The following is a 24,985-nucleotide window of genomic DNA, read 5'->3' on the forward strand; positions in this document are numbered from 1 at the left end:
TCTTGTATCAGTACATCATTCCTCTTTATGACTCAATAATGTTCCATGGTATGGATATATCACATTTTGTTTATCCATTTGCCAGTTGATGAACATTTGGGTTGTTTCCTCTTTTTGGCTGTTACGGATGATACTGCTGTGCATACTAGGATGTGTGTTTACGTGGATGTATGTTTTTATTTCTCTTGGGTAGATACCCAGGAGTGGAATTCCTGGGTCATATGGTAAAAAACATAATTATTTTTTAATAAATGACTGCCTTTCTATTCTTCCCATTTTTTTTTAACTGACAGCTTTTCCATTCCTCCCTAGGATCAGAGGGTCTCTGTTCTCACTTGGCAAATAACCCAAAGAAGAGCCATTAAACGGAGTGGCAAAAAGGGCAGGCCTGCCCTGGGAATGGGTAGGAAATAAATTGCAAGAGCATGAATATCCTCCTTTTCTCCCCTTCAAGGAAGCCAGGACATCTGCTGCCTGCTCATGATCACTGAGCATGCAGCCTCCTGCTGGAGTGCCAGCAATTGGACAAATTTTCCTGGGCTCCCTGCCACAGAGATAACTTGTTCCAGCCTCTTATTTACACCTCCATCTGGCACCCCAGTGGGGGATCTAGCACGCCTAAAAGTCAGCTGTGCCACAGAGGACAGGCGTGCTCTGGTACAGGCCAGCCACACACCTTGAATGATGTGGCGGAGGGGTGCTAACGAGGTCAGCTGTCTGCCTGCCTGGAAGGTTGGGTCTTCCCGCTGCCCAATCTGCTTCTAACTTAGGAAACATGGGTGCAAGGCCTTGTCTCCTTATTTATCTTCCCTCCTTCATTCCTTTTTACACTTTCGACAAATAATAATGCCATTTTCTCTATTTTCCTCAAACCTGCTTCTACTTCTCTCCATCTTTTCTGAATGTAAGTTATACTCACCTTCGGTTTATGTAACAGGGGATGAAGTCTTCCTTTATTTATAGCTCCCCACTGCCTTCTACAGGGATACTCTTCTTGGATGCAGTTATACAACCTCTGAGATGAACTCAGGGTCCAGCTTCATTTTCTACATAATAAATGGAGAAATCTTTTGAGGGTGGAAGTGGGATGGAAGATTCCAGATGAAGGACACAGGAGATAATGAGATTGAATACTGTGGGAGCAAAAGTTTTGAAAGGACTTCCCTTTGGTGACAGAGAGGGAGAGAAGAATGTGGAGAATGTGGAAAGGAGAAAGGCATAGTGACAATGATCATCACAGGACGTGTTATTTATGTGGTACTTACCTTTGCTAGGTATATGCTTAAGGCTTTGATTCATTATTCAACCTAATCCTCCAACAATGTTGTAGGGTACTTTTTATTATTTTTTTTTTTTTTGCTGAGGAGGAAACTGAGGTTCAAAAAGGTTAGAGAACTTTTCCAAAGTAACCCAGCCTAAAAGCTCTGGGCTGGAATTTGAAACAAATTTGATCTGACTTCAAAGTCCACATTCTTAATAACTAAATTATATTGACACTCCAAGAAGGTTTATAGCTGAACCTTCTGAAGGGCAGAGAGTTGAATTTGTAGGTGACTGGATTAATAACCTGGGGAGCGGAGTGGCTCCATTCTTCATTTTGTGTTCGAGCAGGTGGCACTGAGGTGGCCACTGACTGGCCTGCCACCCGCACACGCTGCTGGCTGCTTGCCCCTTGCCAGTCTGGGACTTTTAGCCAGGCTTCCAGGAAAGTGTAGTTCTGGATTTGGTCAGGCTGGCATTCTTCATTCCTAAAGCGTGCTGAAATGGGATGCAGGAAATCCAAATAGCTGGAGGAAAAGAGGCAGGATATTAGAACTACCCGTTTCTTCCATACTTAACAGCATTCTGAAGATTTCTAGGTAAGAGTGAATAAATAATCCATACCAACAGCACTTCTCAACAGAAAACATTTCTTCTTCTTCTTCCTCTTCTTCTTCTTCCTTTTTTTTTTTTTTTTTTTTTTTTTGAGATGCAATCTCACTCTGTCGCCCAACCTGGAGTGCAGTGGCCTATCTCCGCTCACTGCAACCTCTGCCTCCCGGGTTCAAGCAATTCTCCTGCCTCAGCCTCCCGAGTAGCTAGAACTACAGGCGCCCCCGCCAACACACCCAGCTAATTTTTGCATTTTTAGTAGAGATGGGTTTTCACTATATTGGCCAGGCTGATCCACCCGCCTTGGCCTCCCAAAGTGCTGGGATTACAGGTGTGAGCCACAGTACCTGGCCTGAAAACATTTTATCTTCTAATCTATATTTATTATATTACTGTTTAAAATTATTTTCTTTTTTCTAGAGTAACCATATATCTCAAAAACATGCAATTTGGGCAGCAAAGACCACAGAATATCATAGCTAGAAGAGACCCCCATTTTGCTGTATAGATGAGAGTTCAAAGCCCTGGGTGGCTTAAGAGTCATAGATCTGTGTTTCAGTCCTTACCCTGCTGCTTACTAATGGTGGGACCTTGGGGAAGATACCAGATCATCTCCCTCCTTTCCAAAACAATGCCTACACTGCTGAGGTAGTGGAGATTAAATGACACATTCTAGAGCCCAGAAGAGTCTCCCTAACAGTACGTGCTCAACTAATGGGAATACGCTCCAGTGGGCAATGTCATCAAGGCAAAGCTAGGGCCAAAACCTTGTTTTCTGATTCTCAAACTTGCGTGTGCATGCGTATGTGTGTGTGTGTGTGTGTGCATACACAGGCATCAGCTGTGTAATGCTCGCTTTATAATGTTTTACGCTTATGTAAGTCTTCGTAGTTTTCAGAGCACTCATTTAGATGATATCGTTTGATCACCACAACAGCACAGTAAAAATAGGCAGTAGTGATATTATCAGGCCACTTTACACATTAGAGAAGGGAGGCTGGGAGAAGCTGACTTTGTTCAGCCCCATGGCCAGTCAACAGCAGAACTGGACTCAGCACCCAGATACCTCATGCCTCCTTATCTAGAGATTTTTCCACCCTAGCACAAGCCCAGCTCACCTTAATGCCAAAGAGTTTTATGAAAGTTTTATGAAAGAGTTTCTGAAAAGCTGTTATAAGGAAGAGTGAAATAAATACTGTGCTGGGGTCATAATTGACCTAGGTAATTAACAACCTGATTAGATAGGGAAAAACTGAACTTTGAGATGATTGAGCAAAAGGCAAAGAGAAAACACTGACAAGGCAGTTAACAACCCAATTCAAAGACATATGGGGAAATGAGGGGTTGGTGGACACTTCAGACCACTGTGTAACTCTTTCCTGTCAGCTAAATACTCATCACTGAGTGTGGAATTATTTCCTGTTCACTCTGCCTCTGCAACATCCTAACTGCATGTCCATATTTCCTCAGACAAGGAAATCCTCCAGTTCTTCAACATACTTCAAGCATCAGCTTTACTCTTTAGTCTCAAAGGGGTATTTTTAAGCCCCACAATTTGGATACTATTGAATTTACTTACCCTGGATACTTGAATATAAAAGGCACTCTAGTGTTCCTAGAATACACAGAGTTCAGATTTCTTAGTGATGAAGAGCATCTAAAAAAATTACCACAAGGAAATGAAATGGGACCCATGACTCTTTCATTCTCATATCTGCTGCACCCCAGTGGCTGTTGCTCCTGAACTTCATGGTGGTGCTTTAAAACTATTTATACCATCAGATTTGGAGCATCTTAAAAACCCACCCATCTCTCTCACAAACTGACATCTAATACTCTGATTCTATGAACAGACTAAAAAAGCACTGGAGTGTACATTTTAAGTGAGTGAATTGTAACTGTGTGAATTCTATCTCAATAAAACCATGAAAGAACTGAAAGCAGAGTCTAAATAAAGATATTTGTACACCCATGTTCATAGCAGCATTATTCACAATAGCTAAAAGGTAGAAGCAACCCAAGTGTCCATCAACAGACAAATGGATAAACAAAATGCAGCATACAATGGAATATTATTCAGCTTTAAAAAGGAAGGAAATTCTGGCACATACTACAACATGGATGAAACTTGAGGACATTGTACCAAGTGAAATAAGCCAGACACAAAAAGACAACAACTCTATGATTTCACTTACATGAGGTACATAGTGTAGTCAAATTGATAGAGACAGAAAGCAGAATGGTGGTTGCTAGGGGGTGGTGGGGAGGATGAATGGAGAGTTGTTGTTTAATGGTATAGAGTTTTAATTTTGCAAGATGGAAAGAGTTCTGAAGATTGGTTGCCCACCAATGTGAACACACTTAATGCTACTAATCTGAACACTTAAAAATGGCTAAGATGGTGAATTTTGTGTTATGTGTGTTGTCCCAGAATTTGCTGAAATTAGGGAGGCTGTGATTCTTGTGTACCACTGCAAGGCACTACAGCCTGCATTCCTGTGAAATTCCAAATGAGCAATGATAGAAGAGTTTTCAGAACCTAGTATAGTTTTAGAAAAAGGAATGTTCATAGTCTACTTATTATTTATTTCAAAGTTCTCTGGGATGAGAATTATAAGCCAGTTACTCTAGACTTTTCTGAGATTGATACTAATATACACCCATATTGATACTCATATATCTATTGATTCATTTATTCCACAAAAGTTGATTGGGTGTCTAATGCATTCTAGGCATGGTGCTGGATAATGAGGAAACATTGGTAAGACATTACTACCCCCTACCCCCGTAGGTCTTACAGTCTGACAGATTGAATCAATTGACTTGGCCTTGCAAAAAAATCTTGAATATTTGGGCTTTTCATAGGACTTTTCTTTCATGTTACTTCACACAGTCATTCATGAATGCTGCAGTAACAACAGCAACAACAACAACAATCTCTTGGTGTTTTTATGTACACTCTTGTATTTGGTTTGTTTTATTTGATTCTCAACTTCAATCTTCTCTTCCTTTTACAATGCAGGTTTCTTGAGAATAGGCCAGTCTTACTCACCTCGTATCCCCAAAAAGTCTCCATAGCTAACAAAATGCCTTATGCACATAATAGCAAAACACTTTTGAGAATCATGCTGAGGAAACATAGCTCCATCTCTAGACCAAAGTAATAACTACTGATTTTGGGGTCCTGAAACTATTCCAGCCACCAAAGCAGATTGCAATATGATAAGGAAATATCTGTACCACAGTTTGGAAAATATATTTTAAAATGCCAGTCGTGATTCTTCCAGTTGCGTTGTGTAATGTGGTCTCTTTTTATGAAAGTTCTTTCTCTATAATATTGCTAATTCTACAGTAAGTGTAGCTCTATAATATGTGAGATTTATTTGCATGTAGAAGTTTGCTTATGACTCAGACCTCATGTTATGCATTAATAACACATTTATCTCATGGCCTGTGGATTGATTTATATAGATACCACATTCAAACCAGAAGACATATCTAGAGTTGGGCAGGGAGTAGAGAATAAGCGAGGCTGTTGTTGGAAGTATTGACTGTAACGATCATGAATAGTATTGTTGTTATATTGCCTATTTTAAGATCCTGCAATCAAAGGCCTCTAAACCAGAGTTATGCATTCAGATCTAGCAATTTAATGAAAACCTATTCTGTACAAAGCGCCACTCATCTATTATTTCATTCATGCTTCATAATACATTTCTGACAGAGGCATTCCTAGTTCATTTTACAGATGGGGAAACTGTGGACTAAGGTTGAAGAACTTCCCAGTGTTTCACAACCTCCAAGTCCAATGCTGTTTCCACATATAATACTCAATTTTGAACATTTTATTGTGTTAGGAGACTTAAAAAAATAAAAATAAAAACAAAAACCCTGCAAGCAGTGTATGTTGGTCAAGAGTTGCTGTTTCTCTAAAGCCCAGTAAGCCCTTAGCTTTGTTTTCCTGAACTTTGAGTGTCGGTTGCACATCAAGCCCCAGTGGTGGGCAAACGCTGATGCTACAAGAACAGCAGCAAGTGGCAGCACTCAGGGCAGGAGTACTCATGCTGTTCTGACATTCCTAGCCAGGCTGTTGTTCACGTGGAGCCATGCCCAGCTCACCAAGGACACCTACGTCTGCCGACGCAAGTCATTCCTCCCTGATTAATGAAGGTTTAATGTCCAAGGTTATAAACTGCTGAGAAGGCAATAGGGAAGGAGCTAATTTATGAGTCTGCAGTTACCAAAATGTAAGCAGCTCTGCTTTAGATCACTGTCTTGGAATGAGACAGACTCTCCAGCTACCTGTACTGTGACTCTAGACAAGTTACTTGCCCTCTCCGAACCAGAGTTTTGTTATGCATAAAATGGGGGTAATAAGCCTTTTTTCAGAGAGGCACTGATATTGGAGATAATTTATGAAAAGAACCAGGTACATCATAGACTCTCAAAAAAAGGATAGCTATTACTGTTGTACAACAAGAATAATTAGTACTAGTAGCATCTCTCAGCAGGTAGAATGTTTTAGCTATGGTTCTGACTACCCCAGCCCCGACTCCCAACAACTTTCATTACACCTACTCTCTTCTTTCATCACCATTCACCTCTTGTTCCTCCATTCTCCTTTACCAAAAATCATAGAGGATGAAACCTCACATAGCCCCAAAGCTGGTCACATTGGTCTGACAAATCCGGTAGCAAGTGCTTCAATGAGCCCAGTTGAAGATGGGGAAACCAGGAAATGTGCCATCAGTAGAGTCAAGGGAGCTGATAGGACCTTTCCCTGGTCTATCCCTTTACTATCCTCAGGACAGGGCTTGGTGGGAACTTCCCTAGCCAAATGAGCCTCAATATTGTGTTTCAAATGCTTCAATTTCCTTCAATATTCACATTCAATGATGAATACTTACCATTCTTAGAAGCGGACTGAACCAAAACTTTTTAGATCACCTAGTTCTGTTTGTTTTTTCCTTCATTTTGTTGACGTTTCACCTTTTCATCCATAAATTCTGGTGTTACACTCTGCACAATCAAGCATCTTGGTTTTGTTTTCCATTTTATGAATTATTCCAGAGGAACATGTTCATGAGAATTTACCCTTTTTTGTAATTATGGTCATTCCATCACTTTTAGATTTCCCTCATTTATTTGCCTCATTCATCATTTGCCTCTGGAAGCATATAACATTTTTATTTACCTTTTCTGGAATTAAATTTGGGTTTCATACTTAGGAAAAAGCCCTGCAGAATGAACCCATACCCAGACAGTACCATATTTAGGGGTGCTGATGGCTTAGTTCAATCACTTTGAGTTTAATTCTAGTTTTTAACCAAATTTGAAGACAAAAGTACAAAGATTGAAAGAGAATGGGAATAAAAAACAATGATTTCTGGCATTAAATACATCAGAAAGCCCAGCTGGGTTTTGGAGGACTGGAAAAGATGGGAAAGACAATGATTTTTAAAAACAGAATGTTTTCAATTTTAATTCCGATTTGGACAAAATTCACACATGGGAAATTCAAGGATTCAGAATCAATTTCTTTTATTGAAAGATTATTTAAATTTAACTATAAATTATAGAATAAATTGTTGGAATTGACTAGTAATGATAAACTGAAGATAAATAATGAAAATATAGCATTGATTACCTAATTTGGAAATAATTCTTGAATGCCTACTGCGTACAGACACTATACAAACTCACTTAATGTTCCTGTGAAATCGAGATCCCACTTTACAGAGAAGAAAATAACGGCTCAGACACATAAAAAACAAAACCAAAAACCCATCACCAAGTTCATGTGTTTTGTAAGTGTTACAGCTACGCTAACATTCTTCCTGGTATCATTTAAAGGACCCTAGAGCTCCGTCATTGACTAGCTGTATGACTTAGGGGAACCTCCTTATCTTCCTTGCCTTAGTTTCCTCATCTGTAAAATGGAGGGTCTGGATTAGGAACTCCACGGTCTAAAGACATTCCTTGCAGCTTTAACATTCTATGAGCATAAGGAGTATATGGGCATGATTTTAAGGACTGGTTGTTTATGAGCCAATCAGAGGTGTTGAATAAACACCTCCCTACTAGGTCAAGGTAGAAAGGGGAGGGCAAACATTGGAAAAAAAAAAAAACATGATGAGAAGTCTATAAAAATTGTGTGCTACCAAAGATCTGTCTTATTTGGCAGCTGCTGCCTCACCCACAGCTTTTGATACCTAGGAGGACTCTTCTCTCCCAAACTGTAAGTAAAAAAGCTTCCTTTGTATACCTGGACAGCACCAGTGAATAAGGGGTTAGTAACAGTACTAAGCTTATAGAAGGGAAGATTGGTTTGCCTTTGTTTTCGGGAAAAACTTGATGGTGGCTGAAAACATGATGGCTCTGCTTGGAGGGAAATGCTTGTTTTCCTCTCTCTAAGTATAAATGCTCATTCACACCTTTCCTGGCTTTTTGAGAGGTGGCAAAATGCCCAAGATTGATTGCCAGTTACATATGTTACCTGAATGAGGCCCTTGTGAGTCTCTGATCTAAGAAAAACAACTTGAACACTCCTATCATTAGGTTCTAATCAGTTTTTGAGATTCCTGTTCATTTCAACTCTCAACTCTCTTTTCATAACAACTGCTTATTTTAGTGATTTATTTACATATCTACTGCCTTATGTCATTTTCTACATTCTCTTCCCACACCTACTGGTACTGACACTGAAGTTTCTTTGTCACAGAAACAAACCCTTGGAGTGTTTTGCCCTTTCCTTCACCCACTGCTCAAATGACGAAATGCGACAGGGTTGGAAACTTCACAGAGCATAGTCGTCATTTGATTATGAATTTCCAAACCCTTCATGTTTGACACTTTCTAGAACATTTCCTGCTGGCCCCAGACACTGTGAAGACCCTACAGCTTAAGATAGTAGGAATCAAAAGGTTGTGTATTTTGATACATTTGCTCTACTATCTGAAAAATAGGCATTGTGAGAATATGTTGCCTTTTTAAAAAATAACTTCTCTTTAAATAGTTACCTAGGTCTCCATTAGACAATTTGGATGCACCAGAGCTTGAACTCTGCTGCCCTGCTATTCATCACTTTAGCTAAGGCACATCTGGGTAGCACCCAGGCCCAGGTTAGAGCCAGAGATACTGGGCAGGGAATGGGGAAATGCTGAATATCTGAGAGGTCCTTGGGCTTCAGTCCAAGTTTAGAGGAAAGAGCACCATTCAGGACTCATTCTGGGCTGCTCCACATGTGTTAAAGGGCACTGGAAATCAGGCTGTCCTAGGGCTGCCCTAGATCATCCCACTGTACTTGTCACTGGGACACTGGGGTGGATAATGAAGCTATGGGCATCTTTAAGCATCATATACAAAAGTGCTGCATGCAGTGCCTAGAAATCATGGGCTTTCAATAAATAAGCCTCCTCATATTCGCCTTAAAAATCCATTTGCCTTGTACATAGAGAAGCAAATGAACTTTCTGGTGCCTTCTATTTCTCCAGGAATTAAATATCCATGTTACAAATAATTATGTTTTCACAGAACGTCTTCAAGGAAGGCAGAAAGAACCATACCATAGGATTCTACCTGCTATTTTGCCAAAGGATTAGAAATAGAATTCTAAGTCTTAAGCCAATAGGACGTAACTTGCAATCCTAGAACATCACAACTTAGAAGGCACATCAGACATAGTCTCTCTGGCTTTAGTTTCCTCATCTCTAAAGTGACTGGGTTGATGCAAGTATATCTGAGGTCATTTGTAGCTCTGTTTTTCTGTGGCTACCTTCTGTTGTTAATACAACTTTCCTCCAGATTTATATACACACTTGTTACACATATGTAATAAAGTGTGTGATAAAGAATGTGTAAAATGAAATGTGGCCGGGTGCAGTGGTTCACGCCTGTAATCCCAGCACTTTGCGAGGCCAAGGTGGGAGGATCGCGTGAACTCAGGAGTTCAAGACAAGCCTGGGCAACATAGCAAGACTTTGTTTATACCAAAAATAAAAAAAATAGCTGGGCATGGTGGCAGGCGCCTGTAGTTTCAGCTGCTTGGTGTCTGAGGTGGGAAGATCACTTGAGCCCAGGAGGACGAGGCTTCGGTGAGTCATGATTGTGCCAATGCACTCCAGGCTAGGCAACAGAGCAAGACCCTGACTCAGAAAACAAAAAAGAAAGAAAGAAAAAGAAAAGAAATGTGAGAATCTCTCCACCCTACCCCATTCTTCAGAGGTAACTCCAGAGTTGTTACTTTTTGTTTATATAGACACAAAAACAGTATGGGTATATATCATCTTTTAATTAAAAAATAGGAGGATAGTATATATTGTATACTTCTCTGAAACTTGTTTTTCATTTAATAATATAATGTGAACAACTTTCCATCACACTGAAAAAAGTTGGCTTGAGATCTGAGAGAGCAGAGGCTTAGGAGTACGGAAATCCTTCTGTATCATTACCCATCCCAGGCTGGCCTCCTGTCTCCCTGTGGTGAACATTGGCCTGTGACCCTGTTTTATGATTAACAGAGAGGTGACATTTGTGCTAACGTGGTACAGACCTTTAATCCCGCTGTAGAAGTTTAACTCCCTGTAAACAGTATTAGTTTGAATTGACCTTTTCACTGTTATTCTGGTTGAGTCAGCATACCCAGATTGAAGAAAATAGTTTGGAAATAGGCAGTAAATAGAGAAATGGAGGTCCCTTAGGTAATTTTTTTCATTAAAAAGAATTAGTAATACATTGCATTTTATAGTGCTTTGTAAAGCATCTTCATGTTTATCATGCAATTTAGCAAATATATTTTGAGCAACTACAATGAGCAGGGTGCTCACAGATGGCATTTGAGTTACCTGGCAAAGAGACAACCAGAACAGTTATTATCACCATTTAATCCATCGTAAACTGAGACTCAGGAAGCTGCCTGACTTGTCTGAGGTTCCAGCTAGATTAGGCAGAGCTGGTTCTTAAACCTAGGTCTGTCTGATCTACTATCAGCAAACCTCTACATAAATGTGTCAGATGTTTACGAATAAGTAATGTCCATGGTGTAATCACCCACAGCCTAAGGTACTCTGGGGTGTCATCAAGGACATTAGGAGTCATCCAAAGGCCATTTTTTTTCATCAAGCTCACTCTTTCCCTTGAATGGAAAGGAGTACTACCCCTTATCTCAACTTGATGCCTTATTAGCTACTTGTCCATGGATAAATAATTTACACTCTCTTATATTCTTTCCTAATCTATTAAATGGGAGGGAAAAAGAGCCCAACCACTTTCTGGGATTATTTTGAAGAAAAATCATATACTGCATGTAAAGCCATTAGCAGACTGCTTGATAATACATGATCACTTGTTGTTATTATTATTATTGGGCTGATTTTCTCTTTTGTTTCATTAAGAAAACATCTTTCTTTTTTGGTAATTGTCAACTCCTTTGTGCAAATGCCTAAACTGAGAGAGAAAGTTTGCACCTTGCTCTGAAGATCACCCCCACGTTGGCTTTTTTCAGCATGATGATCTGGAGGCCAGGTCCAAAGCTAAAAATCTTTGACTCCAATATTACAGCTAATATATAAACAGGGCAAACATGCTCTGCTGGTGGCTGGGACGTAATGGGCCTTGGAAGGTCATCTTCTCTAGAAATTATTGCCCACTAGCTTGTCCTATTACCCCAGTAACAGCATTGCAGTTTCATTCTTTTGGGGTAAGACAAGAACCTCTGTTGAAATGGAGAGGCAACAATGAGGTCATCAGTTATACCTTCTCATGAATTAGCTCAGTGGCCACTGACTTTTTATATCAAGGGACAGAGTACTGACAGCCTACCCCGAAGGGATGCAGAAAATGTGGAGAAATATATTTGTCATGAGGATAGGACTGGATAGGGACTCTGTTTCCTCCTAGCTGGGACCTTGAACAAGTCAGTTAGCTTCTCTACATCTTAGCTTGCTCATTAATTAATGAAGATAATACCTGCTATAATTACCTCATTGCCAGTGGATCAAATGAGACCTGAGGTGTCCCTGGGCTTCCAGGAAGTAATATGTAGACATGGAGCATCTACCCTGTGCTGAATGTATTGGAGGGAGAGAAGATTAGAGAAAGGAGGAGACCCCGGCATTGGATAGGAAGTTACCCAAGATAATGTTCATTACCATTTTTTCTTTGGTATCCCAACCTATGCAAAAAGCACTCTTTGTAACACCCAAAGTGAGGGCTCTTTGAGCTTGCATTTTCAAGATTAACCCAAAGTGGCAGCCGAACAGGGGCAACGATCTCCTTCGGAGCACCACCACTGTGGAGGCTGCTTGGTTAGGGGGTTTTCAAGCCAGAGTCTCCCCTTGCTAAAGCAGTGAAGCTGGAGCAGGGACTGCCATACAACTTTAGCATCCTCATAGATAGTGAGAAACCTGAGCCCAAAGGCACTTAGGAAACATCCTCTCTAGAGGGTTGAATATAAGGAAAAGGAAACTTGCACCCAACCCTCTGTAGCCCGAGGCCAAGTGGAAGTTAGCTTTAAGACTATGTATAGATTTCTCCTTTCAAGTTTGTTGCCTGGAGAATAATCTGTTGGAAATACAGACTAACAGAGCAAAGTGGACGATAACTGCAGAGGTCAAGAGTGTCATTGTCCTGGCCTCAAGCCATTAAGGAAACCCAGTGGCACCAGGAGTCCACAGAATAGAGAGACAGTCCATTACTGCAGTCCCCTCTATTAGTCATATTTTAGTGGGTCACTAATTAGCTGGTTCAGTGTTTTGATTAGTGATTCCAAAGGTCTGCTGGAAAGTATTCTGTCTAGGATCACCACGAACATTCAGTAACCCACCTTCATTCATTGCAGCTAATTGCAACTAATAAATGATGGGGGAAAAACACACCTCATTTGTTTATCCACCTGGGGAAATGGGTCAGAGGTGTCACAAAGGTCTGCACAGCATGTCTGCACCCCCAACTGTCTTGATCATGCATCCATCTGAGCCACCCATGGTTCTGTGCACAACTCTCGCACACTCTTTTCCAGACCTGTCACCATGGCCCACCGATTTCCAGCCCTCACCCAGGAGCAGAAGAAGGAGCTCTCAGAAATTGCCCAGAGCATTGTTGCCAATGGGAAGGGGATCCTGGCTGCAGATGAATCTGTAGGTGAGTGTAAAAAGCAGTCCCATCATATAACAACATATTATTTTTTTCTACACTTAGCAAAAACAACTTGATAATCATATTCTTTATGGAAGTAAAGGCTTACGTACACAGGAGTAGGAGCAGAAGACTCAGTAAGCATAGAGCTTTTGAGTCCTGTAAGTAGTAGGCACATTCCTGAAAGCCAAGGAAAGAGGCTCAAGCCCTTCATTTTAAGCCAGGGGTCTTCTGAATCCAGCCTTGTAGTAAGGCCAGAAACTTAGTAACTAGCGTAAGGTCAGATACACAGGCATCTGCTACTAGTGAGAAGTCAGTTTAAAGTCAGTTTAAATTCAGTTGAGTCAGGAAGGGCAGGAAAGTATCTGCATCTGGAATAGGACAGGGCTTATGGATAGGAGAACCTCAGGATGGCACAAGGGAGAGCTGTGGCAGAGTTGCACAGCCTGCCATAAAATGACAGAACCCTGAGAATCAAGAGCATGCCCCATCCCTCCTTCTGCATGTACATCCAGCGAGACTGAGAACTGGATCAGGGAGGCTAGAGAGGCCTGGGTGCCTTCCATATCCACCTGGACCTGATGGTGGTTTCCACCCTGACCTCTACATGCCCAGCCCACACACTCTCTAACCAGTCACCTGATAGCAACCAGGGTCTTCTCCCTGGAACACCAAAAATTGAGGCAGGAGCTTTGACTATCTGAAAAAACAAAGGGAGTCTTGCTTTCCACCGTGGTGAGGGTCTCTGAGATGATGTGGAGAAGGGTGACAGGAAAGCCCTGGCTTGCTCCTTATGCTGCCCTTGGCCCTCCTACCATAGGTACCATGGGGAACCGCCTGCAGAGGATCAAGGTGGAAAACACTGAAGAGAATCGCCGGCAGTTCCGAGAAATCCTCTTCTCTGTGGACAGTTCCATCAACCAGAGCATCGGGGGTGTGATCCTTTTCCACGAGACCCTCTACCAGAAGGACAGCCAGGGAAAGCTGTTCAGAAACATCCTCAAGGAAAAGGGGATCGTGGTGGGAATCAAGGTGAACACCTCCATTCACACCTCACCTCTGCTTTGTCCTAGGCAAACTCCAAGCACACTGGCAAGGACGGGGCCAACACTCTAAACATTCTCCTCATCATATTTCTCTTCTCACCCTTTTCCATCGTCATCTTCCCACAGAGAACAAGATCCTCTTCTAGAGTTTTCCTCCAATGCCGTCTTCTTTCACTCAAATTTTCTACACGTTCTTAATCTCTTTGCATCTCAATCTCATTTCTTAAAATGGGAATCTACCTCATGATGTTCTTACAGGGATGAAATGACTAAAAGTTTCTAGGCTGGACGTGGTTGCTTACGGCTATAATCCTAACACTTTGGAAGGCAAAGGCAAGAGGATCGCTTGAGCTCAGGAGTTTGAGACCAGACTGAGCAACACAGCGAGACCTTGTCTCTACTAAAAATAAAAAAAATTAGCCAGGTGTGTTGGTGCATGCCTGTAGTCCCAGCTACTCAGGAAGCTGAGGTGGAAAGATTGATCACCTGAGCCCTGGAGGTCGAAGCTGGAGTGAGCTATGGTCATACCACTGCACTCCAGCCTGGATGACCCTGTCTCAAAAAAAAGAGTGAGACTCTGTCTCAAAAAAAAAAAAAAAAAAAAAAGAAAAGAAAAAGTTTATATTGCAAAATTATTCAGTTAATAGTAACTATTATAATTATTGAAGCATTTACTATTCTATCTTATAACTAGGTCTTCCAATAGTGTATAAACTTCTCAAAAGTGAAAACTAGTATCCATTGAATAGGAGTTTTTACCATTCCAAGAATTCATTTAATTTTCTTAACCTCTGGTAGTAGACTCAATTATTACCCTTATTTAGAGATGAAGTGAGAAAACTGAACTACGAAGAGTAATACAACTTGCCCACACAGCAAGGCAAGGTCAGAGCCAGTTTAGGCTAATTCTCGAGCTTGTGACTTTTGCCTTTGCTATGTACAGAGTACAGGATGTATCCTTAATTCTCTTTACCTCCTGTACTAACACAATATCTGGTGTATGCAGGTGCTCAATAAATGTTAGGGTAGACACTCTCACAGTGTACCTTCCAGGTAACTTCCCTTCTGCTATGGACTGAACTGGGTCCCTCGCACTGATACACTTTAGTAATTCAACTCCTTGATCTGTAAAAGATGCAAACTGTTAGTTAGTTCCAAGAGTTCTGCTTGTGTTTTCCTGACATCTGACACCTGTTAATTATTTGTATCCACAGTTAGACCAAGGAGGTGCTCCTCTTGCAGGAACAAACAAAGAAACCACCATTCAAGGTAAGGATATTGGCCACTGAGATGAATCATGCCAGTATACGCTAGAAATGAAGGCAAGTAAAGATGGAAGCAAGAGAAAACAAAACATAACTATTACACTGGTCTTAGAGCCACACATACCTGGTTTTCAATACCAGCTCCTTCATTTAACAACTGTGACCTTGGGCCAGTCACTGAAATATTGTGAGCCTCAGTTCTCCTATCTCGAAATGGGGATTTCTCGAAATGTTGTGGGGATTAACTTAGACAATGTACATAAGGTTCTTACCACAATACCTTGGACAAAGAAGATTAAACTCTGCACCTGGAAGTATTATTTTTAGAAAAAAATTAGCAGCAGTAGAGTGGAAAGTCCCCACACTTTGAGGTCAGACACACCTGGGTTTGAATCCTGGTTCTATCACATGCTACCTAGATAATTTTGCAAGCTACTTCTGCCCAAGTAGACAAGCATTAGCTCACAACATTGGGTTAGCTAAGCAGAATTTGAATCCCAGCTCTGTCACTCTTGAGCAATTCAAACTTGGTAAAGTCACTTAACCATTAGGAGCCTCAGTTTCCACATTTGTAAAATGAGTATCATATTAACTATTGGTTTCTTCTATTCTATATATGGAGTAGATTGTATGTATGTCAAAACACTATTTATTAAATCTAGGTCTTCTGGTTCAGTGTTGTGATTAATGCTGATATGCTTGGCTGTTTTCAATCCTCAAGCTCAGTGGATTGAAAGCTAAGCAAAGGGAGAACTCCTTCCCTTTATTAGAAGCCCCATGGATCAGGTACAAAGGTACAAAGAAGCCTTTCTCTCTTTTGTGACTTGCAGGGCTTGATGGCCTCTCAGAGCGCTGTGCTCAGTACAAGAAAGATGGTGTTGACTTTGGGAAGTGGCGTGCTGTGCTGAGGATTGCCGACCAGTGTCCATCCAGCCTCGCTATCCAGGAAAACGCCAACGCCCTGGCTCGCTACGCCAGCATCTGTCAGCAGGTGCTCTGTCTTCTCCTTGGGCTGAAAAAGAGTAGGCTAGAGCTTTCTTCAGAGCTTTTCTTTTCAATTATACTATAACTACAAATGGACCTCCTTTTCCCTCACCAGTATATCCTAGTGGCATTTTTCACAACTTTTGCTACAGCCAACTGTGGTAGGGAAAGATTTGGTCCCACAAGCCAGTAGGAGTCCAACTAAGCTATGCGTTCAAAGGATAATGCCATCAACTGCTGCCCTGTCAAAGCTCCATAAGTTGTCTTATAAGTGATCAGGCTTTTGAGGCCAGGGAACTTGGTTGTCTATACTCCGTAACATCTAAGACACGATCCTCTTAGATTCCTAGCTGAAGAGTGACAGCTCTGACCGAGTTCCAATCCAAATAATTCCTTGGAGGATGGTGACCAGATGCTAAAGTTTCCAACACATACTAAAATGTCTCTGGGTCTGAGTTAAGTTTGATTTTCTTCTGTGAGTACTATGTTGGGGTTACTAGAGTTGTGGACAGCTGGAGATTCCCAATTAGAACTCTAAACACTGCTTGAATTTCTTCATTAACCCAACTTAGAGACATCTTTCTTAATGATTTATGCTTAGATGCTCTAAAAAGGCAGTAGATAGGTTCTGAGGCAGCTAGAATAATCTCTAGAAAGAAATACAGTAATTAGGGGGTTGTATTTATTTTTTACCTCATTCTGAAAAATTCTACTGCCTTTAAGTCATCTATGTAGTATTGCTCCATAATGGCTTCAATTTATACCAATTGCAACTGTTGGATCTCCTCCTAAGGAAAGGATAACAGTGAGCACAGCTTCACTTTTGCTTCCTTGATTTTCCTTTTTAGAATGGACTGGTACCTATTGTTGAACCAGAGGTAATTCCTGATGGAGACCATGACCTGGAACACTGCCAGTATGTTACTGAGAAGGTAAGTTTTAAATATGAAGGCCCCAATTCTAGTTGAAAAATCTTAGCTTTAGGTAACAGGTGTTACTTAACATAAAACAGCTGTTATATCTGAAGTAGCCTTTAGGATGGATAGCATTGAGAAGGTAGGGAGGTGCTCAACAGCCCTTCACCTTTTTGGCACATGGTATGCTCCATACAGAAAAAGCACAGGAGTTGCAGTACCAAGACTTGGGTTGGAGAATCCACTTTTCCACTTGTGGGATCTTGGGCAAGTCATATTATCTCTTTTGACTTCAATTCAATTACATGTACACAAAGAAATTTTAAAATAAGACATGTGGCTCAAATGAGAAGATGTAATTAGAAAGTACTTTATTCCATCTGACTTTCTAAATTAGCCACAGTAGATCTGAAAGAGGGTGGTTCTATTCATACACTGTGAGAAAGTAGGAGTCATAATGTCACCTGACCTTAGTTTCTCTACTTGGAAAATTATGTGGACTGAAATGCAATATAAAAGCACTTCCACCTCTAAAATGTATGCTTCTATGACTACTCAGCTTCTGTAAACATGGACAGTGGAGGCCTGTTTAGATGACCCCAAATAGCTAAAGCAATGCAGTCTCAATAAGGAATGACATTGACCAAGGGAGTAACAGAAAGGAAGGAATGAAGGGCTTCTAGGAAGCAGAGCCATGCCTGTCATTCATGCAGTGAATGAGAAGCTAGATTAGGGGTGATGAAGACAGGCCAGTTTGGTTGTGCGCAGTGGCTATGGATTGCAACACATTGGTCTAATGAGGCCTGGAGGTTGGTTCAGAAACTTTTGCCAAGCAACAAATGAGAATTCCTTCATCCTGCCTCCCTGCAGTGTAAATGTGCCAAAGTCAGGTGACTCTATGACTAGCTTTGAGTTTCACCTGGTGGGACCTCTTGTCCTTCAGGTCCTGGCTGCTGTCTACAAGGCCCTGAATGACCATCATGTTTACCTGGAGGGCACCCTGCTAAAGCCCAACATGGTGACTGCTGGACATGCCTGCACCAAGAAGTATACTCCAGAACAAGTGGCTATGGCCACCGTAACAGCTCTCCACCGTACTGTTCCTGCAGCTGTTCCTGGTAAGGCCTTCTTTCTTCTCTAACTCAAGGTCTTAGCCCTTATTCTTTGGAGAGCCACAAGCTTTGTGTTTGTCCAGAAATCTGCTTCTATTCATGAAACAAACCTCTGTTATCTCACAGGCAGCCAGCACTTCTCCTCCCACTTCAGAATACCAAGCATCCCAAGTCTGCCCAAATGCCCACAATCCATTATTTCTTCAACATTTCACTGCCTTCCTTACGTATTTAAAGCACTTATCTCTAGCCCAACTAGCTTCAGCAAAAGCAAACCGATTTCTCAGTTTGCTTTAAGGCAAATTAAGCAGAGAAAAGACTGAGACATTACTTTTCTGGTAGGTTCATTGCTTGCTTTCTCAAGCAGGGTACATAAGGTGGGACTAATAGAGTGAAATGGCTTCTCTCCTACCAGGCATCTGCTTTTTGTCTGGTGGCATGAGTGAAGAGGATGCCACTCTCAACCTCAATGCTATCAACCTTTGCCCTCTACCAAAGCCCTGGAAATTAAGTTTCTCTTATGGACGGGCCCTGCAGGCCAGTGCACTGGCTGCCTGGGGTGGCAAGGCTGCAAACAAGGAGGCAACCCAGGAGGCTTTTATGAAGCGGGCCGTGGTAAGATGCTGCCACCTCTTATTTACTTGATGATGTTCACATTTGGGGCTTGACTTTCCAACACGGAGAAGCATTGTTTTCTTTGGGCCAAGAAGGTATCTACAGATAGTGTCTATTAGGCATTTGAAAATGTGGCAGTAGAGGTCAGTATGAGGATTGAGGCTAGAGAGAATTTTGAATTATCCACACTAGGAGTATAGTTGATGACAGGAGAGTGAAGGACAATTTCAACAGAAACACTTCAGAGGGAAGGAGATAAGAGGACCAAGAACTGAATCTAAGATACTTTTTATTTTGGGAAGATGAAGAAAAGAAGCAACCAAGAAAAGCAGTGATTATATTGTAGGGTGAACCAAGCATTCTGGGAATAAAGAGTGAAGAATTTCTTTCTTTCATGTTTATTTGTTTGTTTGTTTTGAGATGGAGTGTTACTCTGTCACCCAGGCTGGAGTACAGTGGCACAATCTCGGCTCACTGCAACCTCCAACTCCTGGATTCAAGCAATTCTTCTGCCTCAGCCTCCCAAGTAGCTGGGACTAGAGGCATGCGCCACCATACCTGGCTAATTTCTGCATTTTTTAGTAAAGACGGGGTTTCACCATTTTGGCGAGGCTGGTCTCAAACTCCTGACCTCAGGTGATCTGCCCACCTCAACCTCCCAAAGTGCTGAGATTACAAACATGAGCCACCACACCCAGCCAAGTAAACAATTTCAAAGGGCCAATTATAACATGCTATAGAGAGATTCAAAACAAAGGCCAAGAAAAGACCCTGAGATTGGCATTTAGGAGCATATCAGTGACCCTCACTGAAACAGTTTCAATAAAGAGGAAAGGAAAGGTGCCCATTCAAGAAGTTTTTCAGAAAAAGACCCAGAAAGGTTGCCAGGAGAAATGGGGACCAACAAAGTTTTTATTCAAATAATAAACAAAATTTTTCAAATACCCTTTATGGGGTGAACAAATGAGACATAGCTATGTCCTCCAGGAAGCTTGGAGTTTAGCCAAATAGGAGAGAGCTTGGCATGTTTAAATGTAAAGAAAAAGGAGCCAGAGGAGACAGTAAAGATGAGGAGAGTGGGGATAATTGAGTGGAGAAGAACTTAGAGGAGCGGGACTGCATGAGACTCAATATTAAGCATAGGTGGCACAGCTGGTGTAAGACAAAAAGGAGGGAAGAGGCAGAAAAGAGAATACGGTTGGAATCAGCTCTATATAAGTCAAGAGATGTAGCAGTTGATGACTGATTACAGTTGAGGGTATCTGCTGAGAATGATGAAGAAATGGAAATTTCAATACTGACAGTTGGAAAGGGTAGAAAAGCAGTTAAAGGAACTTGCTAGGAAATTGATGGGACATTATGGCCAGACATAGCCAAGCATCAGGTAAGGGGCAGCTGAAATAAGAGTGAGTGTGTGGTAGCTTCATTCCTGAGTTTTCCTAACAGCTGTCTAAAGCATGCAGGAAGATTCAGAATGCAAAATAGTGGGGTAGAAGAGTGAAAGTTTAATAGGAAGATAGAAGAGTGACAAATTTTAGCGATAGCCCCTGTTAGCTTGTTGACCATAGAGGAAGCTAGGCAAGGAATCAAGAGTAGTCAGAAGTGTGGTGATGAGGCCCTAAAGGGAAGGAAGGCCCCAGGGAAGCTAAATCATCATCTCACAGGCGTAAGAGAGGTATGAGATTTTCAAAGTAGTGCTTTACCTTGACTGTGGAAAGCAGGGTGCAGCGGTGCTGCTGCGTGGCTGATGGACTGAGGAGACCTAGCTCACGTGATGGAAGGATTGTGAAAGCGCAGGTCATAAGGGACATCCACACAGAAGAAGGGAAGCTGAGTTTATCATCAAGGATGGTGCTTCCCAAGCTCTAGTGTGGATCTGAATCACCTGAAGGACTTGGTTTTGTTGTTGTGATCTTTTATATTTACACATAATAATTGTATAGATTTGCGGGGTATCTGTGATATTTTATAAATGCATATAATGTATAATGATCAAATCAGGATAATTAGGGTATTCACTCCAAATATTTATTATTTCTTTGGGTTTGGAACATTCCAAATCTTCTCTTCCAGCTATTTTAAAATATGTAATAAATCATTGTTAACTATAATCACCTTACTGTTCTATCAAACACTAGAATTTATTCCTTCTGTCTAACTGTATTTTTGTACCCATTACCAACCTCTTTTCATTTCCCCTACCTCCACTTGAAGCACTTGTTAAAAATGCAGATTACGGGTCTCACCCACTGAGTTTCTAATTCAGTAGGTCTGGGGCAAGGCCAGGGAATTTCTATTTCTATCATGTTCCTAAGGGATCCTGGTAGACCATGAAACACAGTTGGAGAACCATTGATGTAAAATGTAGAAATAAGTCCTGGAGAGAACAGACAATAGCAACACTGACTGGAAGAAGTGATACCACTGAGTGACATTCAAATATTGTCATAAGTTTCATAATTCTGAATTTATCTTTAACTGGAATGTATACAGGAAAGCAAATGATACTATAACAACTAAATAAAAATTACATATTCTTCTAGACCAATATAGGTAGAAAATGGAAATATTTTTAAAATAAACATGTTTTTCTTTTGGTATAGTGTACTATACTAGTGAGAAATTTCTCAACTTTAGTTGCCAGTACTGTTGCCACAATATTGTTGGTACTGAACAGAGATTTCCCCAGTAACTGACAGAAACCTCAAGCTTACCAAAGAAATGCTCAGAAAACTGGGATAAAAAGGGGAGACACTTTATAGAAGGGGATGGTATCAGCGGCAATATTCAGCAACATTGCTGTAAAAAGAAGAAAATCTGAGTGAAGGTTTGGCTGGTTTCCCATGAGAAGTAGACAGGGTCAAGGTGGGGTCACATTTACTCTAACCGGTCTCCTCTCTCATATTTGTCTTCTAGGCTAACTGCCAGGCGGCCAAAGGACAGTACGTTCACACGGGTTCTTCTGGGGCTGCTTCCACCCAGTCGCTCTTCACAGCCTGCTATACCTACTAGGGTCCAATGCCTGCCAGCCTAGCTCCAGTGCTTCTAGTAGGAGGGCTGAAAGGGAGCAACTTTTCCTCCAATCCTAGAAATTCAACACAATTAGATTTGAACTGCTGGAAATACAACACATGTTAAATCTTAAGTACAAGGGGGAAAAATAAATCAGTTATTGAAACATAAAAATGAATACCAAGGACCTGATCAAATTTCACACAGCAGTTTCCTTGCAACACTTTCAGCTCCCCGTGCTCCAGAATACCCACCCAAGAAAATAATAGGCTTTAAAACAATATCGGCTCCTTATCCAAAGAACAACTGCTGATTGAAACACCTCATTAGCTGAGTGTAGAGAAGTGCATCTTATGAAACAGTCTTAGCAGTGGTAGGTTGGGAAGGAGGTAGCTGCAACCAAAAAAGAAATACATATTCTATAAACCTTTGGCTGCTATCAGGTTTCACTTTTCTGCTCTTGTTGTCCAAAGACTCAGTGTATTTCATTACTTTTGACTCTACTAGACATGACTGGGTTTCAACAGTAAAGGTCTTCAACTCTGACTATTCATTGGAATCAAGCCACAAAATTTTAAAAACTGAGAGGCTCAGGCCACACCCCAGCTCAATTAAATCAGAAACCCTAGACCTGGGATCCTCTAACTATTAGATTTCTTAAAGCTCCCTCAATGATTCCAATGTACAGTCAAGTTTGAGAACTACCAATCTAAATTTCAAGTTTGAGGGTGTTTGAAAATTAAAGCCATTCACAATATGAAGCCAGCTAAAAATGTAGAATGATTTTGAGCAACTTGTGGAGTATAATAAGAGAATTAATGTGACTTCAATGCTTGGAGCATTCTTCTTCAAGTGGCCCAGGTTTGGTGAAACAGGACTACCTTGTCATCTGCACGTCCAGGCACATTTCGTAGTTTTGCAGTAAATAATATTCACATAATGATACTGTATTGACTTTCAATTTTCAGAATTAACCTATAGTTACAGCACTTAAGACAACCAGAGTTACAAAAGGGAATTTAAATATTATAACTTTGGACAATATAAAAGTGATGATTTAACTGACAGAAGCTGGGAAATATAAGGGGGAGGAGAAGTGGAGGAAAGCAAAGAGAGTCAAGAATACTACTTAAAACTGATGGGTTAAGAAATAGTGCTTTAATTCTATTTAAGTAATAAAAGAAATGGATGTAAATCATAAAAATATATATCTAAAATTAAAATATTGATGGTAGTATGCTAAATTTCTTACCTGGAATAATACAAAGACAAATGGTATTGTGTAGATTTACAAATGAAGAAACAGAGGCTTAACATATTATTTAGAGGAATAAGACAGAATTAGCCAAAGGGGCTTACTCTAAGACCTGGGAGTCGGGGCACAGGAAAGATGACATTTCCTTATTACCTGCCCTCTACAGTATTTGAATGTTTATTTCCATGTACTTGTCATTACTTTTCTAAAAACAACTACATTCATACAAGCAACTCAAGCCTATATTAGAGATCTATTAAGCCCACGGTTTTCATTTTACAGATGATAAAACCAAGTCCAGAGAAGTAAAATTACTTACTGAGGGTCACACATTTATGGCAGAGCTGAGAGATTAAAATTCAGGTCTTCTGAACTCAGGTCTCTCGCCCAAAAAATGGATACACAGCCAGAGATCTTACAGGGCAAGGTGACAGGCTGTGTTCAGTACCTCTGCCACCCGTGGTGTAGGTCTTGTACATTTCTCCTTGTACATTTCAGTCAATCATCAAGCACTTCATCTCCTACTATGTGCCAAGCTGTCCTAAAAGCAGGTAGGTAACACCTTGTGAGACAAAGCTTTTCTGCCAGATAGTTTTTATCCAGATCTTACTCAGCATCGCTGAATTCTTTAGATATTTTAAGAGGTATCTAAAGAAACCTCTTAGATTCTTATCAGTTAACCATGAATTTATAATCAAGGATGAGTTACTTATATATTTTGCTCAAGGCTGAATTACATTTTACTGGGAATGAGGATTTATATAATGCATTTTCCTGGCTGTCATCTGATATATTTTCCCTATTAAAGGACTACTGTTGTCTTTGAAATCTTAATTCCAGTAATTTCCTCCTTTCAGGGTAATATGCAGACAAGTGTTTTATAAGGCTACAGAGTTTAATTTCACTGTGATTACTAAGTGAGTATTTAGTGACTTCCCAGCTTTGGTTACTTTGTCAGATTTATTTTAGTAGTTATTAAACACCTACTAAAACTAAAACCTGGTACTAGACATGAAAAATAGAGAAATTTCAGCTTTAGGGCACACCAGACAATTAAGCTTAAATAGCTAAGCAAGAAACACACAAACCATTGACTGGGGGTTGGTAAGTGGGGTGGAGAGTCAGGGTGTAGAATCAGATGTCTGGGTGTAGGAAAGGGAGAGATGGCATTTAGGTTGGACATTACAGGAGAACAAAAAGGAAAGGAACTCAGAGAGAGGATACTGCCTGTGTGTAAGAAAATACGTTCATAAGTCACTGGGAGAAGATGACATTTTGAAGCTATCAAGAGCCAAGGCCACACACACACACACACACAAATGACTAAGTTGTGGAAAGAATAAAAAGAGGCATTTGTTTTTTCTCTGAAGAGGGAAGAGGGAAGAAGGAAGGGAATGGGCAAGAAAATGAGGGAAGAGAAGAAGAAATGAGAAAGGAAGGAAAAGGAGGAGGCAGGAAAGAAGCTAGGGCAATATGTAATTGTGGGGAGGTGACGGGCTTTTGAGAAGGAGGAGAACTATTATTAAGCAATCTAAAGATACTGTCTTCTTGTGAGGAAGAACTGAGTTTCTCATTTGAGTCTACAGCATGCTTTATAAAAACAATATACTGAGATGATTCATAATGTGAATTAATTTAGGAGAAGCAAAAAACAACTGTGACAGTGAGAAGATAAGCTCTAGAAACTTGCAGCAATCTTGGAGTGAGCTTTAGGCAAAGCAGAAATGGGATTTCCAGATCATCTGATTTAGCCCTGCTAGAATGAAAGACTCCAGCT

The 24,985-nt window shown here is 40.8% G+C and overlaps 1 protein-coding gene across 6 annotated transcripts in view; it reads left to right on the forward strand.

Moving 5' to 3' along the window:
* Positions 1 to 23,183, forward strand: part of ALDOB (aldolase, fructose-bisphosphate B) — a 51,244-nt gene extending 28,061 nt beyond the window's left edge. For 3 of the 6 annotated variants that reach the window (XM_030827737.1, XM_030827634.1, XM_030827588.1), the window contains exons 3-10: positions 12,890 to 13,011; positions 13,826 to 14,037; positions 15,266 to 15,320; positions 16,147 to 16,307; positions 17,149 to 17,232; positions 18,158 to 18,332; positions 18,742 to 18,941; positions 21,858 to 22,896. In XM_030827737.1, the coding sequence (XP_030683597.1) occupies positions 12,890 to 13,011; positions 13,826 to 14,037; positions 15,266 to 15,320; positions 16,147 to 16,307; positions 17,149 to 17,232; positions 18,158 to 18,332; positions 18,742 to 18,941; positions 21,858 to 21,953 (1,105 nt within the window). In that variant the 3' untranslated portion in view covers positions 21,954 to 22,896. Of the gene's footprint in view, positions 1 to 312; positions 404 to 6,313; positions 9,616 to 12,889; positions 13,012 to 13,825; positions 14,038 to 15,265; positions 15,321 to 16,146; positions 16,308 to 17,148; positions 17,233 to 18,157; positions 18,333 to 18,741; positions 18,942 to 21,857 lie in introns of those variants that run through there. The other 3 variants (XM_030827849.1, XM_030827791.1, XM_030827688.1) reach the window with 3 other exon arrangements.
* The last annotated feature ends 1,802 nt before the right edge of the window (positions 23,184 to 24,985 follow it).

Source organism: Nomascus leucogenys, chromosome 1a (genome assembly GCF_006542625.1).
Source record: "Nomascus leucogenys isolate Asia chromosome 1a, Asia_NLE_v1, whole genome shotgun sequence".
In the NCBI taxonomy this organism is placed as follows: Eukaryota; Metazoa; Chordata; class Mammalia; order Primates; family Hylobatidae; genus Nomascus; species Nomascus leucogenys.